General features: G+C 41.3%; 1 protein-coding gene across 1 annotated transcript in view; it reads right to left on the bottom strand.

Moving 5' to 3' along the window:
* LOC132569580 (F-BAR domain only protein 2) overlaps positions 1–19755 on the bottom strand; it is a 129774-nt gene that overhangs the window by 74384 nt on the left and 35635 nt on the right. Inside the window, exons 3-8 of the mRNA XM_060235796.1 lie at positions 19470–19544; positions 15793–15934; positions 15565–15717; positions 12878–12982; positions 11531–11629; positions 8938–9034 (exon numbers count right to left, since the gene is read on the bottom strand). Of these exons, the coding sequence (XP_060091779.1) occupies positions 8938–9034; positions 11531–11629; positions 12878–12982; positions 15565–15717; positions 15793–15934; positions 19470–19544 (671 nt within the window). The remainder of the gene's footprint in view (positions 1–8937; positions 9035–11530; positions 11630–12877; positions 12983–15564; positions 15718–15792; positions 15935–19469; positions 19545–19755) is intronic.

Below are 19755 nucleotides of genomic sequence, written 5' to 3'. Positions count from 1 at the left end.
GGCACAATGAAAATTCCTGCTGTATTGTAAAATAATTGCTAAAATGAAATATACTTTTAAAATGAACATTAAACCCACACAGAACATCTTATGAATATACGAGGAAAAAAGAACTTTATTATAGCAAAATCAATAAAACTATGCAAGCATTACAAAAGTAGCTTAAATTTACACTAGTGCTAAAGCTACTTGAAGTTGCAAATATTATAGCAGACAGTATGCTTGGTTTTAGAAGAAAACAAAAGGGGTTTCCTGCCTCCGGCATTAAATCACGCATGAGAGGATGACAATTTTTTCAAAACTGCATATGCCTCGCATGCTGCTTGAAAATGGCAAAGCTTTGCGTGTCTGGCTCAGTGCCAGTTGACAGCTCAGCTGGATATCAATGCACATTCTGACCCCCCTTGCAGCGTGTCACTTCTGAATGGTTTCCGCAGTAGAAAGTTTATTCAACCTCTCTCTCAAATGCAGTGGACCGACCATCAATCTGCTATTTAATCATAGCAAGACAGGTTATTTTTCTGACAGCACTAAAGCCAGAGAGCAATTCCTAATGAACAGCTTGATACAAGTGGAATTTCAACTGTTTTAGCCTCAATTAATTCTGCTGTCAAAACAAATGATTGCTCTTAGAGCTTAGATGTTGAGCTAGATCACAAAGGTCAATTTTGTATATACAAAAATACAAGCAATCTTTTTCTTACTAACATTTGATGCCATTTCATGTTTAGCATCAACAAAAAAAATTTCAAATTGAAAAACCGGAAAAACGCAGTGCTAATCTTTAGTATTCTGTAACAGGAATGTTTACACTGATTGATAAATTATAAATGAAAACCAAACCCACTAGATAATCTATTGCCACATTTAGTAATGTTCACATCTCTGCAGAAAAACAGGTTTCTTACCTGTAACTGATGATCTTCAAGTGGTCATCTGTGCATTCACACTCATGGGATGAAGCACCAGCGCCGATCCCTGATCGGTAACTCCAAAGTCTGGGATTTTTTGCAGCTCAACCCCGGTAGGCATGTGCGACAGCCCCAGTGCGCATGCCCACTTGGTGGGCGCGAATATCCCGCCAGTTCCTTCCCACTGCCACATATCAAGAGTACCGTGACCAGCAGCAGAGGGGAAGGAGGGCGGGTAGTGTGAATGCACAGATGATCACTCGAAGATCATCAGTTACAGGTAGGAAACCTGTTTATCTTCTTTGTGGTCTCTGTGCTTCACACTCATGGGAGATTAGCAAGCTAGGCTTACCTGGAGGAGGGAACTGGCAGTTATGCAGAAGTAGTCGCATGAAGACATGAGGAGATGCCCAGGTTGCAGCCAAACAGATGTCCGCCAAGGAAGCACCCTTCAGAAACGCTGTGGACGTAGCCATAGCCCTAGTGGAATGCGCATGGAGCAGCCCTGGCATGGGACTCTTAGTCAACAGGCAGCAGAGTTTAATGGCTTCCATGATCCACTTAGAAAGCCTCTGTGCAGAGATCTTGAAACCCAACCTAGGAGCCGCATAGGAGACAAATAGATTGGGATCCTTTCAAAACGGCTTGGTGCAATGCACAGAAAACAACAATGCCCTCTTAATATCCAGGGCGTGCAGATGTCTTTCTTCCACAGAAGAAGGAGAAGGGTATAATGTAGGCAGAAACACTTCCAAATTGAGGTGGAAACTAGACACCACTTTGGGTAGGAATGAGATGTCCAGGGCCAAGGATACCCCATCGTTCTGAAAATAGATGTATGGAGCATCACACTGCAGAGCCACTAACTCACCTGCCCTCCTGGCCGTAGTGATGGCCACTAAAAAGGCAGTCTTCCAGGAGAGAAGATGCAATGGGCAGGTAGCCAAGGGTTCAAAGGGCTGCATCAAGAGCCGTTCCAGGACCAACGGCAGATCCCAAGCAGGAGGAGGAACCTTAGATGGCGGGTGAAGCCGTAGAAGACCCTTCAAAAAATGTTTTGTATGCTGGTGTGTGAAAACCAATGCATGATCCACAGGATCGTGATGAGTTGAGATTGCAGCCAGATATACTCGAATCGAGGAATGATTAAGCCCAGCATCAACAAGAGTCAGTAAGAACTCAAACACAAGTTCAAGACCAGCATTACGTGCACTGATACCCTTGTTTCCCAGAAAAGTCAGGAACTCAGACCACTTTCCCGCATGGGAGCGGCGAGCTGACAGCTTTCTACTGTTCACATGTTTCACTCTGTCAGAGAATTCTAGAAGCCATCAGTTTGAGATGAGGGATGTTGTGGTGAAACAGGCAACCTCCTTGAGCCAAAAGGAGGTCCGGTTCCGACGGAAACTTGTGGTGACACCCCCCCGCCATGGCTAGGAGGACAGAAAACCAGTTCTGTCTCGGCCACCACAGAGCAATTAGGATGCACCCTGGAAGCTCCTGGGCCAATTTGCAAAGCACTCTGGTGAGAAGAGGCAAGGGTGGAAATAGGTAGAGGAACTTGTTTGCCCATGAGAGTAGAAGACCATCCCGTAGGGACCTTGGGTCCGTCCCTCCTCTGGAACAGAATTGTTCACATTTTCGATTGTTTGCCATGGCAAATATGTCTATTCTGGGATGACCCCAAGCCCGGAACAGGGGTTCAAGGTGTCTCCAGTTCACCTCCCATTCGTGATGGGAAACTGCCCCCCTGCTCAGGAAGTCCGCTTGAACACTGAGCTCTCCCGGCAGGTGGGCGGCTACAATGAAGGTCTGGGAGGCTATGCAGGCCTCCCAAAGCTGCATCGCCAACGCACACAGTTTTCTGGACACAGTCCCCCCCTTGATGGTTTATATAACTTACAGCTGTCGTGTTGTCTGACATCACAGCTACAGTCTGACCACTGATCAGGGGTAGGAACGACCTTAAGGCCATGAAGCTCCAAGAAATTGATGTGATGGTGAGCCATTGACGGGGGCCATGGGCCGCCTATGCAAAGATCTCCTAAGTGCGCTCCCCATCCCCACAGCGAGGCATCTGTTGTTACCCTGACTGAGGGGAGTGGGAGATGAAATGGAGTTCCTCCACAAAGCTTGGACTTCATCCTCCACCAACCCAGAGAGCATAGCACCAGCGAAGGAATTTGCAAAATCTTGGATGGGAGATCTCTCACTGGATTGTAATTCCTGATAAACCAGAGCTGAAGGGTTCGCATCCTCAACCTCGCGAACCGCAGGACATTGGTAGTAGCCGCCATGAGGCCCAAGAGACGTTGGATCTGCAGAACAGAAGTGCATCTCACCGTCTGAAGGAGTTGAACCCGGGAGATGATACCCAGCGCTCGGGACTCTGGAAGAAATGCTAGGTGCTGGGTAGTGTCCAAAATTGCTCCTATAAACTGAACTCTTTGCACTGGGACCAGGTGAGACTTCTTCTTGTTCACCAGAAGTCCCAGTGCACTCAAGAGGCTGAGAATCACTTGTAGATGCGCTCTTAGAGAAGCTTCGGACACAGCAACCACCAACCAATCATCTAAATAAGGAAAAAGGATGATACCTTGGAGACGAAGGTAAGCCACCACAACAACCATGGTCTTTGTGAAGACCCTGGAGGCCGTGGAGAGCCCAAAAGGGAGCACCTGGTATTGGAAATGGTTCGTTCCAATGACAAAACGAAGAAATCTCCTGTGACTGGGGAGGATGCTGATGTGGAAATAGGCACCCTTCAAGTCCAGGGTAGCCATCCAATCCCCCTTGTTGATGAGTGGAAGGATGCTTTGTAGAGTCAGCATTCTGAACTTCTGATAAGCAATGAATTCGTTCAGTCCCCTCAGATCCATAATCGGATGAAGTCCCCCGTCCCGCTTGGGAACCGTGAAGTATCTGGAATAAAACCCTAACCCCTGAGATGGTCGGGAACAGGTTCTATTGCTTGCTTGCTGAGATTTTGAACTTCCTCCAGTAGAACAGCTGTAGGGTGTGTGATCACTAATCTGGGATGAGAAGGGGGATGAACAAATTCTATCACATAATCATCCTGTACGATGGACAAGACCCACTTGTTGGCGGTAATCTGCCGCCATGCTTGCAGAAATCTGTGGAGGCGGGTGAGTCCAGAGGAGGGGGGGGGGATTCCACCTGGTGACCTTCTCCAAGGCACAGCAAACAAAGAGGGTGTCCATCGGGAGGAGGAATCTTGCTCCCGCACTTCAGGCACCGTTTGAAAACCCCCCAACGTCCTTCCATAGACAAAGAATAATGGGAGGAGGGGGGGGAACCCTGAAGGGTTGCAACAACTAAATTAACAGTCTCTCTCTCTTTTTTTCCCGATAACAAGAAACGAAGAAAACAAAGAGAAACCCGGAGAAGCAAAAAAGGTAAGTAACTACCGACTGGAGTGACGACAAACGTGTCTATCCAACGTGGCGGTAAAGAAGGAACTGGCGAGATATTCGCGCCCACTGGGTGGGCATGCGCACTGGGGCTGTCGCGCATGCCTACCGGGGTTGAGCTGCGAAAAATCCCAGACTTTGGAGTTACCGATCAGGGATCGGCGCTGGCGCTTCATCCCATGAGTGTGAAGCACAGAGACCACAAAGAAGATAAAATTTATTTTCCCTTTAGCATTGTACAATCTGAGTCACAGGAAATAAATATAAAATATGCCAAGCACACAAAACTCTCATTCCATTTTATGTCTCTCAGGTTTAATCAAACCATTTGAATAAATTTTTAGTGTTGTTATCACAGCCAGTCCCATGCTATTTGGTTCTGAGTACTTGGAGCGCCATCTCCACCCAAATTATCCAACACAGAACTTGAGATAGTTTCTACAGAGACAGAATCAGCTTTGCTGGCTGGCAACTATCACTCAGGCAGGAAAGAGGAGTGGACTCAACCAATCACAAACAAGTACTATTGACTAATAGTTTGATGGGCCAAAGGCTGATAAACCACAGTCTTACCCAATCCCAACCAACTGGGCTGCTCAGTTTTGCCAAGGTGAAAGGGCTTATAAAAGAGATAAAAAATCTGCCATTACAATCAGTGAGAAAGGCAGGCTATAAATAAAGTAAAATAAAACATAAAATAAATGGCATGGGGGACAGAAAGGGAGTGCAAAACTAGATTACCATTCATTTTGAGAATTACAATAAAATAGCTGAAAGAAGATCTAGGAGACCGTTTAGACTTATTTTTCAGCAAAGACAATGCTATGTAAATTTCATGACATCTGCACAACATAAATGTATCTCCTGCATTCCTTTTTAAAGAAAGCTTGAGATATACTGGCAGACACAAGTGAGATCACAGATACAGCTTGAGGAAAGTAGTGATTAATGCTCCCCACCTTTTCTCCTCAATGTAATCCCTCCTCCATACACACATACATTGCTATTTGCTGTGCAGGAGACAATATATAGATACAGAACTTACATGTGTCTTTGTTTTCCTGTAGTACAAAGGAGCAGGGCTTTTTTCCCCCCAGAGGCTATGTTTTTATTAGAGAAAACAGCACAGAAGGAAAAGGATACTGCTCTCATCTGGCATTATAGTCCTGATACAAATCTACTCAAGAAGCTTTTAAAAAAAACCCAAAGCAAATAAAATTGCAGCTCACCCCCCTTGCCTATTTTGACACTCAAAACAAAAATGAAAATTGCACGGTAGATCAACAATGTGAATGCTCTTTCTGATATTTATAAACAATTAATTATTGCATAAATACAGATACACAACACAATAACTGGATTGGTAGCCACAATACTAGATACTAATATTATCATAATAAAGTCTCCATCAATGCAATAAGTGAGAAAGTCTACAATTATAAACAAAAATACAAGAAGATAAGTGGGGAATTCCTCCTACAATTGGCAGTGTCCAAAAGACCTCAATAGTTTGCAGTCGAGGATATTCTCAGAATAATAGCAGCCGAAAATGCCCTTTCTTGGCATTTCAAAACATTTCTTCTTCAGTAATGACTGTTTAATGGAACCTGATTTCACAAATATATAAGGCACAGTTCAAATTTACAATGGAATCAGTAGGAAGTTGAGCATGACATGGGACGGTGGGAGGGACGGTGGCTCAGTGGTAGAGCATCTGCTTGGTAAGCAGAAGGTCCCAGGTTCAATCCCTGGCATCTCCAAAAAGGGTCCAGGCAAATAGGCATGAAAAACCTCAGCTTGAGACCCTGGAGAGCCGCTGCCAGTCTGAGAAGTTTGGAACGGGCGTTACAAGCCGTGGCTGGCTGGCTCAGGCTGAGTGGGCTGAAGTTGAATCCAATGAAGACTGAGGTCCTTTGCGTGGGCCGGGACGGACCAGGAGGAGAGATCATTCTGCCGGCTTTTGACGGTGCGCCACTGATACCAGTGCGCAGGGTCAAGAGCTTGGGAGTGCTACTGGAATCCTCGCTATCAATGGAGGCCCAGATAGCCACCACTGCTAGATCCGCCTTCTTCCACCTCAAGAGGGCGAGGCAGTTGGCTCCCTTCTTGGAACGTGACGACCTAGCAACTGTGATCCACGCAACGGTCACCTCAAGACTAGACTACTGCAATGCCCTCTACATGGGGCTGCCCTTGTGTCGAACACGGAGACTTCAGGTAGTGCAGAATGCGGCGGCCAGGCTGTTGGTGGGACTACCTAGATGGGAACATGTACGGCCTGGGCTGCGGGATCTGCATTGGCTGCCGGTCGTCTACCGTGTTCGCTATAAGGTGCTGGTCATTACCTTTAAAGCCCTATATGGCCGAGGACCTGCCTACCTTAGGGACCGCCTCTCCCCATATGTTCCCCGGAGAGCACTGAGATCTAGCTCCCAAAACCTCTTACAAATCCCTGGGCCAAGAGAGGCTAGACTGAAGACAACCAGGGAGCAAGCCTTTTCAGCAATGGCCCCTCGATGGTGGAACCAACTTCCAGAGATGGTGCGAGCCCTGCGGGACTTGAATCAGTTCCGCAGGGCTTGCAAAACCTTTCTCTTTCAGCTCGCATTTAAGTCAGGACCAGACCAAATTGACTAAATTGTTTTGTAGCCTTAACCATCTTATGCATAACTGTAACTGACAGTAATGATTGTATGACAGTATGTATAATTGAGATAGTAGTTATAGCACCTGTCTTATCTATTTTAATTAATTTATGTAATTGAACTGTATTTTAAATCATTGTTTATTTTGTATTTTATCTAAATCATGGCACGCCATGTCTGTGAGCCGCCCTAAGCCCGCCTTTGGTGGGGGAGGGCGGGATATAAGAATAAAACTTACTTACTTACTTTACAATACTGACTTTGATGGACCCAGGGTCTGATTCAGTATAAGGCAGCTTCATATGTTCATATGACATCCAAGACACTTTGGCTGGTTTGGTTGTTCCAGCTGGGTTGCCAAGTGAGGAATGTCTTAATAGGCAACCCCCCACCTCCCATGGAGAAGGACTAGTCTGACCAATGCCAGCCTGTTTAAAGACAGCCAAAAGTACAGGCCAAGGAGAAGAGGCTTGAAAGGTGAGAAGAAGCTAAATTCAGTTGACAGAAGGAAAAGGAGAAGACGATGCCAACAACTCCTTCCTTTTCCTTATCTCAGGCCAATTGCCCATGGTAGCAGACTGTACCAGGCCTTACCACAGCAACACAATGGGCAGGAATAGTATTCTACCAGCAAGCACAGCATCAGACTACTGATTGGCAAGCAACTGCAAGGTTAAGACATCTTGGATTAAGATACTGAAGAAGATATTGGATTGATATCCCACCCTATATTCTGAATCTCAGAGTGGTCACAATCTCCTGTATCCCCCCCCACACACACACAACAGACATCCTGTGAGGTAGGTGGGGCTGAGAGAGCTCTCACAGCAGCTGCTCTTTCAAGGACAACTCCTACGAGAGCTATGGCCGAGCCAAGGACATTCCAGCAGCTGCAAGTGGAGGAGTGGGGAATCAAACCCGGTTCTGCCAGATAAGAGTCCACACACTTAACCACTACACCAAACTGGCTCATCTAGATTAACCTTACATAACCTTACATTAGTTTTATGCTGGCAACCTACCACCTGTGAATTTTCATGTACCACCTGAAGCACAACAAAATTTAATATGATATTAACAATGTACTTTCAGCTTTACATTGTTTCAGGGAGTCAAACCTGTACCAGTAGAAAAGTTTTAGTTCATAAGGAATAATGTCATTGAGAAATAACATACAGCTTTATCGGTTTTAAATTTTTTTTATGAAAACTGAGAATGGTACACTAATACCCCACATGCAATGTCAAAGATACATCCATTGGCATTCCACTCTCTTCTACATTGCCAATTCTTAGTTTATTAATTGACCGAAACATAACTCATGAAAAGACAGGACATAAAATTCTATTGTCTTTCAAACATATCTGGTTATGAGAAAAAGCTGAACTCACAAAAGGAAAGTCAAAATCAGCTTTAAGAAATAACCATAAACTGAAGTTTATCATAGTACATGAAAAGGACTTGACCTATACCAATGGTTTTACATACAAGGATCAATACACTAAAAATAGAATGCATTAGAAATGGATCTTTGTACTCAAGGGAGAGCCAGTTTGGTGTAGTGGTTAAGTGCACAGACTCTTATCTGGGATTCTGATTCCCTACTCCTCCACTTGCAGCTGCTGGAAAGGCCTTGGGTCAGTCACAGCTCTCACAGAGCTTGTCCTTGAAAGGGCAGCTTCTGTGAGAGCTCTTTCAGCTTTACCTACCACACAGGGTGTCTGTTGTGGGGGAGGAAGATAAAGGAGATTGTAAGCCTCTCTAAGATTCAGACTGAAGGGTGGAATATAAATCCAATGTTGTCTTCTTCAATATTACCAATGTCAATTAAAATCACTCATATACATGGTCCTATTTAGTAGTTGAGACTAAGGCTATATAAGCAAATATTTCCATCTCGTGACATCAAGGGGATTCCCAAAATAGTTTTAATTATTTTGAATCTCTTACCAGGTCGCTCTTTGCCTGTGCCTTTTGACTCAGCAAATTTTTGTATCAAACTGTCAACCGATGTGTTCGCCATGTTATTTATAAATTCTTCATGAACCTTTGAAAGAGAGAACCCTATTAATAAAGTTTGATGGCTTCAGTAGTTGATATACCTAAGATTTATTAAATTACTGATTTCTATGACATGATATTATAAGCTAAGCATCATCAGCTCAGGAGCCAAAGAACCATTAAACCAGCTTTGTGAGCCCATGAGGGCTTTATCTCTGTTTGTCAAACAATATTTTCTATAATGCTTGGTTTTCAAAACTAAGTATCAAGAGCAGTTTTAGTATGATATGGTGGTCAGCTCTTCAACAATTCCCCCCCCCCCCAGAGAACTAACACAAAACTCAAACTAATCTAGTTAGCGCCGAGACCTGGATATAAAACAAATATGCTCATAAATGTTTATCTATTACAGCATGGTCATATCAGACATCTACAAATAGGGAGGCTGATGTATTACAATATACTCTATCTTCAATGCTTACTTTCTTGTAAAAACAGATACCAACTAAAACTGTAACTGAAATATATACTATATCTTAATATGAATCTGATAAACTAATATTTAAACACACTATTGCAAAATACTCTTGGCAACAAGCGTTGCTCTGAATTCAGACCTTGGTTGAGAATCCAAACCACACTTCTGGAAATGAAAAATCAAGTTCTATTTGGTTTTATTTTGCAATTGATAGCTGTGAAAGATCACAATTTTTTGATTTAAAAAGAATATTTGTTATATATATATAAACAGTTCATTAAGAAGCATGTGATAGAGGTCAGCAGATGATGTCATTCCTAATTAAAAACATTCCTAATTAAAATCAGTGTAATAACTGTGAAGACTACACCACAATTAGTTGTAATATGACAGTTTTCCCTCCAATAGATGAGCCAAAAACTAGGATCTATATTACCAAGTCATTTCTCTTCTTGGTTAAGCAGCATCCTTTGGATTACCTAGACGTTTCTCTTTTTGGTTAGGATCCTTTGAGTGATGGAAAGCTAATGCTGATGGAAACTTACTTCTAGTAAATACATTTTGAATCAAGGTGTAAAATATTCTGTCCATGGTAAAAACGCTGACCAATGACCCAAAAGGTTCTATGCTGTCACTGTAGCATGTAGTACAAATCTTAACTTTAGGGCACGACAGAAAGATAGAAAGTGATCTGGATTTCTTGAAGTCCTTTGCATGAAAAATTCAATGCCATATTTGAATTTCCAGTCCCACCATTATGAATTGGATCAAAAATACTGAGATTTGGATCTAATTGGTAATCAGCTCAATTTACTCAGCACCAGCTAACAAGCACTCTTTGCTACCAGATATCCCTCACTTTTCAGATGAACCCCTGTGAGGCCAAAGCAGAGGCCTCAGTATTACTCTGTACCCTGAATATATTGAGCAGAGGAACTGCAATAGCTTTTCCAATATTGTCCTGTATCAGGAGATGCCCAAGACCTGAGAGCACAGCCTCCCTCCCTTCAATGAGAACTCCTGCCTTTATACTTTCCCTATGCCCTAGTCAGCTTTAGAAAGGGGAAGGTCAGGCAGTGTAGAGAGCACCTAGTAAATTCAATGGGCCCAAATGTTAAATGCTTTCACCCAGGTCCAAAATGAATCAAATCTATCTTAACTGAATCAGGCCCATTATAAATTAAACATGAAAAAATTTTCCCACCTGTGTTTTTAATACGCTTATTACTTTCAAAGTTTCCCACAGGCATATTTAATTTGTAACACATTATTTACTCTTGTTTTTAGCTTGTAATGTGCAAATCTGTTGAGATGTCAGACACTGCAGAATGTTGGAAAGACACTTAGGTCTCTTCTAAATCTGTTCTATAGATTTTTATAAATAGTAGTTTTCTATTAACAAGTTAAAAGAGAGCTAACGGAGCCAATGAGCTTGGAAGGCCTGAAATTTTAGGTTGGTTGGTCAGTCGGTCAATTGGAAGGAAAGAAGGAACTTTAGATATTAAGTACACATATACTTCCTTTCATCTTATTTCTTGCGATATCAGACTTAGATCTTGCCAAACACAAAACAAAATATGACTATCTGCTATATTATGATTTCCAGAGCAGCAAAAAACATGGAAGTAACTCATTATGCATTTTGAGAATGTATCATTCACATTTCAACATCTAAAATAATTTCAGAACTAGGTTCTCATAGCTTACTCATCTGCATTTAACAGAAAGTATCCACTGCTTTTACATTTTTTCTTTTTCTAGATGTGCATAGTTAAACTACCTTTATTTCTAGATGCAGAAACACTACAGGCATAATATAAACTTCTCTACAGTTCCCCTTTTCCACAGTGCCTCACAGCTGCAGATCTACAGCGAGCTAAATGCAGTACTTTGTCTGAAATGAGCAGACTAGCAGTCTCCTGGGATAAGCCTGCTGAACAGATTCAAGTAAGATTCCCAGTAGACCTGCTTAGGCTTTCTGCTATATTATGTAGCAGAAAGCCTATCTGTAAGCCTATCCAAATTCATGGCCTGATTGATTAAAAACCACAACCAAAAACTCACCTCACCAATTTGTATGTGAACTTCTTTTACAGTACTTGAAAAAGACTCTATGATCTCTTTCATGTGGGAGAGATGCATTTCTTCAATATCCTGGAACTTCTGCATCACAAATAAAAATTTAGTTTAATACAGTGAGAGGAACATTTTGTAAAGCAACAGAAGTTAAAGCACAAAATATGCTGACCAACATGCCTCGCCCACCTCTGCTTTTCTCCCAAAAGAGCATGCTTTCCAGTTTTGGATTATGGAAATTATATTTTAATAAAGATGTGGCATTTAAAATATCATTTATAAAAATACCCTTATAAATAATCTTTTATATGTAGCTTTTAAAATGCCTGTTGGAACTGAAAAATCTACAGGGCTTATATTCACCAAAACTTTTCCATAGGCAGGATTTCTGCTCTTGTAGCAATGACTTTCTTGCTGTCCCGCTCTCCTTGAAATACTGTTCTTGTTCTTAATTTTCCACAGACCACCTCTTAGAGATTTCATATTTCTTTGCAATTTCCATTACATTTCAAACATACACTTTCCTATAATTTTACAAACTACAAGCTGTTTTTTAAAGTAGATCAAATACTAAAATCCTCTAACTAACCATTTCACCAAAAAAAAAAAAAAAAGTGCCCAAGGTGAGAGCCAATATGAAGATAGAAGAAGATATTGGATTTATATCCCGCCCTCCACTCCGAAGAGTCTCAGAGCGACTCACAATCTCCTTTACCTTCCTCCCCCACAACAGACACCCTGTGAGGTGGGTGGGGCTGGAGAGGGATCTCACAGCGGCTGCCCTTTCAAGGACAACCTCTGCCAGAGCTATGGCTGACCCAAGGCCATGCCAGCAGGTGCAAGTGGAGGGGTGGGGAATCAAACCCGGTTCTCCCAGATAAGAGTCCAGACACTTAACCACTACACCAAACTGGCTCTATGTAAAAGATTAATTCAGGGTCCTCTGTTTCAGACCCACCTACAAGTGTCATATCTGCCAAAAATCTGCATCCTAGAAAACAATATTTATCTGTTTATTTTGGATGCTGACTTATCAACTCATAAATCTATCAATATCAATAATGTTCCAAATCTGGAAGATGCTGACTTATCAACTCATAAATCTATCAATATCAATAATGTTCCAAATCTGGAAGACTCTAAAAATGTTTTTATGGAATACACATTTTTCTTCAAAATGAAGCTTATCATTTATTATTCATTTTGGAAGGTTGATTTTTTCCCTATCAAATTTCTTGTGACATAACATAAGAAAAAAGAATTGATGGCAAGCTTGAAAGGAGATTAACAATCAAAATGCAGTGTTTGTACAAGTTATATAAAATACACATTTACCTGAGCAGTTTCAGTCATTTTCTGTTCAAAATCAGATTTTGCTGCAGCATATTTTTCTACATACAACTTGTATGTATCAGTAGCCTTCTTGGATTTTACTGCTGCCTTCATGAAGGAATTACAAAAAGAAGGGGGGGGGAAGATATGGCAAGGTAAAAACATTTATATTCTGTGTAATTGGAATTCACTATACTTGTCTTCAACCCTTTGCTCTGATGAAAATACTGGCTCTTGCCACATGAGGGCTCAAGGAAACAACATAACATAAATTAGTGTGACAAATCCCACTGGATGATTTTACTATGTTCAAACCTGGTAAGTGAACATAGCCTAGGTAAGTCAATTGCAAAAAAGATGGCAATATAAAACACAGGAACACAACTAAAAATGCAAACTCCAAAATTATTTTATTTACTTCACTTATACACTGACTTTCTCCCCATGGGGAACCAAGGCAGCTAATATCATTGTCCCTTCTTCCATTTTATCCTCACAACCATCCTATGAGGTACCGTAGTTTAAGCTGAGAATGAATAACTGGGCCAATGTAATCCAATGAGTTTGTATGGCAGAGTGAGGATCTGAAACCATGTTTCCAACATTCTGGTCTGACATTCTAAGTACTACACAACACTAGTGACAACAAGGCACAATCAAGCTATATCAATACTGTCATAAATCTGGAAGAGTATAAATAGTGTTCTTGTGGAATACATACTTTTCTTCAAAATGAAGTGTGTCATCTCAAATACACCTTTGTATGGTTTTCATTATCATTATGCTTAAGGAGGTCTGGAAGGCCTCCTATAATTTCAAAGAATGTGCAAAACAGAAGCACATTCTTTGAAGGAATTAGAAGTGTAGCAGAATGGAAGAGCCCAGGACAGAATCTTTACAATGGAATAAGATCTATTGCAATTATTATTCTAGGTATTATCCTGCTTTCATTGCATTGTCTTTGTAATTTCACTTACTACATTGGCTATACTGTACCTTGCTTTAGGCAGTTTGTTGCCCACTGTACATTGTTCTAATTTGTAACCCACCTTAAGTCCCAATGCAAAAGGCAGGCTATAATAATAAATAAATGAAAACACTACTTAGCACTCAGAGTGCTCTTAAACTTTTTCATTTTTTGCAATGATTTCTACAGCTAAATTTGGCATGATCCTAGCAAAATCAAAATGTCCAAAACAGTAAAAATGCATGCTGGTTTCAAATGCCACTACACTTTCAACAGTATGAAAAATCTTGTCAGCAACATCGATTTCATATCGTATATCCTTAACACACCTGAATATACAGTAGGTGGTGATATTTTTCAGTTGTCCAAGACATATTATACAGCCCAGATATTCTTGAAGAAGTACTGATTGTAGATCAAGAACTCAAATACATAACACACAACTTCACTCACAAACAGAACCATGCAAGCAGGGGACCACCTGATTTGCAGGGAAGAGAAATATCTCCCAATTTCCCTCCATTCTTTCCCCCCAATCCCCACGGGCCACTTTTTCTCCCTCCCACCTCTGCAGACCTCCACTTCTCTCTTTTTCACCAGTCATTGCCTCCATTTCTTGCTGACCAGACCCCTAATCAGCTGGATACCACAGGGGATGCTGCAGTGAAAGAAAAGGTGTATCCTTGGTTCTTTCTTCTTCAAGCTTCTTACCATTGCCTACCTGCCACTGAATGTGGTACTGGGAAAAGGAAACTGATCCCACACACATGAACACACACAAAGCTACCTTATACTGAATCAGATCACTGGTCCATCAGGGTCCATACTGTGTACTCAGACTGGTTCTACCTGGTACTCAGGTAGAGGTCTTTCACATCACCTACTGCCTGGTGCTTTAAACTTGGAGATACTGGGGACTGAACCTGGGAGCTTCTGCATGTACTGAGCCACCTTCCCCCTCCTTCCCCTGCCCCACTTCTTTCTGCTCCTTTTGTTACCCTTAGCTGCCTTTATTCCTCTCACCCCCTCCTAAGTCTTTCATTCCCTCCCTCAATGGCTCTGCTTCCTCATTCCCTTTTGCCTCAATCACCATCACCAGCCTGTCTTGTTTTGCCACAACTTCCTCCTTGCTGTCTGCAATGCCTGTGCCACTGGCAGCTCCTACCTGTCTGGCATGCTCACCCATGCCACTGCAGGCTCCCTTTCCCACTTGTTCCTGGCCCAGAATTACTTTCTCCTCCCTGCTTCCTCACCAGTTCCTGCTGTCATTGACTGTTTATAAAATTGTTTTTAACCCCCCTCCCTCAAAATGGCAATCTAGATCTTACAACATCACTTTTTGAAACCTCATTTTCACCATACCATAATTTTGGAGATTTTAAGAAGTCCACTCACTTTTCTCCCCACTCCTTTCTGATCCCCCCCCTCCCCACAAAAAAACAACAACCTGGAAGCTATCCCAGGTTTGTAGAAAAACCCTGCCTTATCTGAATGTGACGCCATTGTGTGGATTCTTTGATCTGCACTCTAGGGCCATTATTCAGAATTAGATAAATCATCTTGCTATTAAATTCAATCCGTTCTGTTTCACACAAGAGGTATACTGATCATCACTGCTTTATATTTAAAAATTCAAACAAGCATTGCATAGAAAGTTTCACATTTTGTGATAAGGAAATAACAGAAGTCATCTACACTTGAAATAAAATTTTGCAAAAGGTACCTTGTCTATTTCTCTCTGTGTCGCCCCTTCTTTTTTTAAACGTTCTTGCTCCACACATTTTGAATTGTAGTTTTCCTTTGCTTTCTGGAGAGCCTGGATTATATTTTGAATACTCTGCACTGCTTCCAAAGTTCCTGAAACTTCTTCTTTTGTCTGTTAAATATTACATTGTGTCAATCTACCAGTTTCATGTTTTTAATTTTATGTCTTAATAAAAATATACATAACCTTTTTATGTGCTTTTATCTGTTCATCTCCATACTTCTGTACTTCTTTTATTAGTTCTTGCAATTTCCGAACAAGTTCTAAATGACAGCTTGCTAATTTTTCACTTGATGACTTGAAAACATCCCAGACTGGAGCAAATGACCTAGGTATAGGAAAAAAGATTGTTGAAACAACATGAATGTTAAATAATATGTTAAGTGTGACTTTCCATTAGATGTAACTCTAACCATATTTTGAAGAGCTCTACCAACTTACCTTACAAGCAAAAATTAAGCTTCTTTCTACCCTGTTAGCATGTAGAACCAACAGAAATAAGTCTCAGTAAATTTGATTATATCTTGTTAACCAGAAAAACAAACAAGCATTATTCTTCATGACTTACACATACAGCACAGAGAAGGAAAAAAACATGGCTCAGTAGAGTCTACTGGAGTGGCTTCTAAGAGTAGTGAATACAAAGCTCTGAAAACTTCCAAATGCTTCTTAAGTTTATACAACGGAAAGACATATGTTCTAATTCAGGAACTTCAAATCCAAATTCTGGCGCATAGAAACTTACCTATCAGCATGAACTGCTGGCTGTTAATGTCAGAGTAAGTAAATTTGCATAATAGATAAGCATTTCAGGTGAAATGAATAGTAAAGCCAATATGCTTAAAGCACAGTGTGTGAATAGCACATTTCAAATTTTCAAAACGTCCTATCTATGAGCTATCCTTTCAATAATTTTCACAGCAACCTTGTAAAGTCAGAAAGTTTCTTAATCTCACATTCTGGGAATTAAAGAGAGAATAGCATTTTGGTTAAAACCACTTGGTTAATTTGCCACTGTAAATTTGCATGAGGAACTGACTGACTTGCAGCTCAAACCCTCTATGTGCCAGTTTTAAGTACACATGAAAGTACATGCAAGGTTCTCTTCAGATTGCATAAATCTTTTGCCTTTTACTTAACTACATGCAAGGTTTTGGACAGCAGTGGTATATTATTTCAATGGATTCAAGTTAAAAATACAGCACCTTTGGAAACATGCTGGTCAGCTATAAAAGAGCCTTTACCTCCCTTTTCATATGTTAACAACCAGATTTTTAAAATGTATACATGCAATTAGTAGTTTTAAAAGAAATTTAATTTACCCTATATACTCGAGTATAAGCCTAGTTTTTCTGCCCAAATTTTGGGCAGAAAAAACCCCTCCTCGGCTTATACTCGAGTCACTATTCCGCCCGCATCCCCGGAATTCCAAGGACAGCTAAAGCTGCCCCCTGCTCTCCTCTCCTCAGTGAAGGGGGAGGGGTCGTGCTGGGACTGGTGTTTTCAGTCTGACCAGAAATGACTTCTGCCTTGGTATTGTTGATTTGTGTTCTGCACCACCATTCTCCTCATCTTTCATTGCAAGCAGCATTGTGGCCTTACCTGCCACAGGAATAGTAACTGCTGCGTTTCCCACCCTCGGCTTATACTCGAGTCAATAAGTTTTCCCAGATTTTTGGGGTAAAATTAGAAGCCTCGGCTTATATTCGGGTCGACTTATACTCGAGTATATACGGTACTAGTTTATCTCCTAAAAGCATTCACTTGTAAGTCCATGTCAATGGGAGTTCTAATTTAAGTGGGAATTAATTTGCAAATAAAAGGTTTAAGGCAATTTTTTTTAAATGAGCACTTTCTTAATGCTGTACTATAAAGCAGTTACTCAAATATATCAGTACAAGAACAATAATGTAACTGGAAAAATTATCACCAGAAAAGGGGAATCTCTCTTTTGCATTCAGTAGAGATATTGCAATATTCCTTTCCACTTTATTATATGACAACATGAGGTAGGTTAGTTACATATTACTATTATTCAAAAGTCATATAAATATATAATACTCCAACAATTATTTGCAGAATACGCAAATTTTCTTTAATGCACATATGCAATTTCATTGAGAATTCAAACCAAGTGCATAGTAGAGACAAAAAAAGTAAAGAGATGAAGAAAAAAGATGAAAAAAGTCATGCTAATACGAAAGTTGCATATATAGTTCTGAACATGGTTCTATAATACAGATTTAAAAATGAGCATAAAAGGATCATGTACAGATTAGACTTTTTCTGCACACTTAGGAAGAAATCCCAAACTTAATGAAAAATAATTGGAAGATTACTCCCTTCCTGAGAAAACTGACTGAGATCTCACAAAATCAGGGGACAGCCTCAGCCTCTATGCCTGAATGTTGACCATCCAGAGGAACTGGATGACCACTGTGTGAAGCAGGATGCTGGACTAGATGGACCACTGGTCTGATTTAGCAGGGGTCTTCTTATAGCTCTTATGATCACAGCTGGCAATATGGAGTTGCTCAGCACCCAAGGCAGTCGAGCATGGGCCTAGTCAACTCCATTGTGATTCAGCTCTAGGGAAAGCAACAGGAGCAAGTAGAAGGAGGGATGTGGTGAGCAGGGGGTGGGAGAGACAAAGCTGGGAAGACAGCATGGAGAGGTTAGAGGAGAAGAAGAGCTAGAAAGAGAGCTGGGACAGTGCCCCATGGAATTCTCCCCATGAGTTCTGCAGGTCCCCATTTTTTTTGTGTGTCTCTGACTAGATGGGAAGCAGCAGGGGCAGTCCTGGAGCCTGTCTGGGATGTTTTGTGCTCCAAGCCTCTCACTACTGCTATCAGTTTGCTAGTGGAAGGAGGGAATGGAGGGGAAGAAGAAAAGAAGAGACTGGATTTATATCCCACCCTTCACTCAAAGTCTAAGAGCGGTTTACAATCTGCTTTCCCTTCCTCTCCTCACAACAGACACCTTGTGAGGAAGGTGAGGCTGGGAGAGCTCTGAGAGAACTGCTATTGAGAAAGCAGCTCTTTCAAGAACTGTGACTGACCCAAGGTCATATGGAGGAGTGGAGAATCAAACCCAGTTCTCCCAGATTAGAGTCCACACACTTAAACACTACACCAAACTGGCTCTCAAGCTGTTCCAGCCTCACTCCCATCAGCAGGCTGACAGCAGCTGTAAGACACCTGGAGCACAAAGTGCCTTACTCCAACTCTCCCAAGTGATCATGCTCTTTCACTAACCTCTTACTCTTTCTTCTGCCACCATGCTCCTGATTCTTCCTACTGCCTCTTTCCTTCCTCAATTTAATGTAGTCTCTCTTGCCCTCCCATAAATGCCTCATCTCTTTTCCCAACACTGCTCTTCTGCCTCCCTCTCCTACTCCCAGGTTGCCACTGCATGTTGTAGGATTATTTCTGGGGGGCTCCTAGGCAGCCAAAATCTCACGACTAAATGTTTCAATATCCCAACAATAATTTGGGGTTTTTTTTGGGGGGGGGGGGTTCAAACCCCCACCACTACCAATTTCAGAGTTTCTGCTAATCTTGGGGCTGTCACAGGTTTATATAAAATAACCCTTCTCTGGACATGGCCACATTGTACACATTTTTAGATCCACATTATGTGGCCATGCTCAGAATTAGACTTTGATTTCTAAGCCTCCTGAAAAACTATTTATGTTTTCTAATCATGGTTTAACCTTGCGCTATATACATCCATTGGAACATTATTCTATTATTAAAAAGAAGACAGAAAAGGCTTTTCCAACAGCTTAAATACTTCTTTCCAGCATTTCACCAAACCTCCCCTCTGAGTGAACTGTAGAGTTTTGCTTTTACAGAGTAACTCACCCAAGCTGTGAATAGTTGCTTGCTGATTTGGCTAGCTTTGTCATTGACCTTGAATATGCCTCCTCTATTGTAGCCCTGTTAATAGCAAAAGACAACACTAATGTTAATCAAGATACATAAATCAATACAGGCCTTAGAGCACATGAAAAGTTCCACTGTATTAACTGCAAATAAAAACAGATGCTATTTAAGGAAGTTGATCTGATATTTTTTATTTGAGCACAAGATATAACAAAATGTTTAAAGCACTGATATACTTGCTCAGAGGCATGTATCCAAATAAAAG

This window comes from Heteronotia binoei, chromosome 4 (genome assembly GCF_032191835.1).
Source record: "Heteronotia binoei isolate CCM8104 ecotype False Entrance Well chromosome 4, APGP_CSIRO_Hbin_v1, whole genome shotgun sequence".
Classification (NCBI taxonomy): domain Eukaryota; kingdom Metazoa; phylum Chordata; class Lepidosauria; order Squamata; family Gekkonidae; genus Heteronotia; species Heteronotia binoei.
The sequence above is the reverse complement of the archived record's forward strand: the minus strand, read 5'-3'. Positions and strand labels throughout refer to the sequence as shown.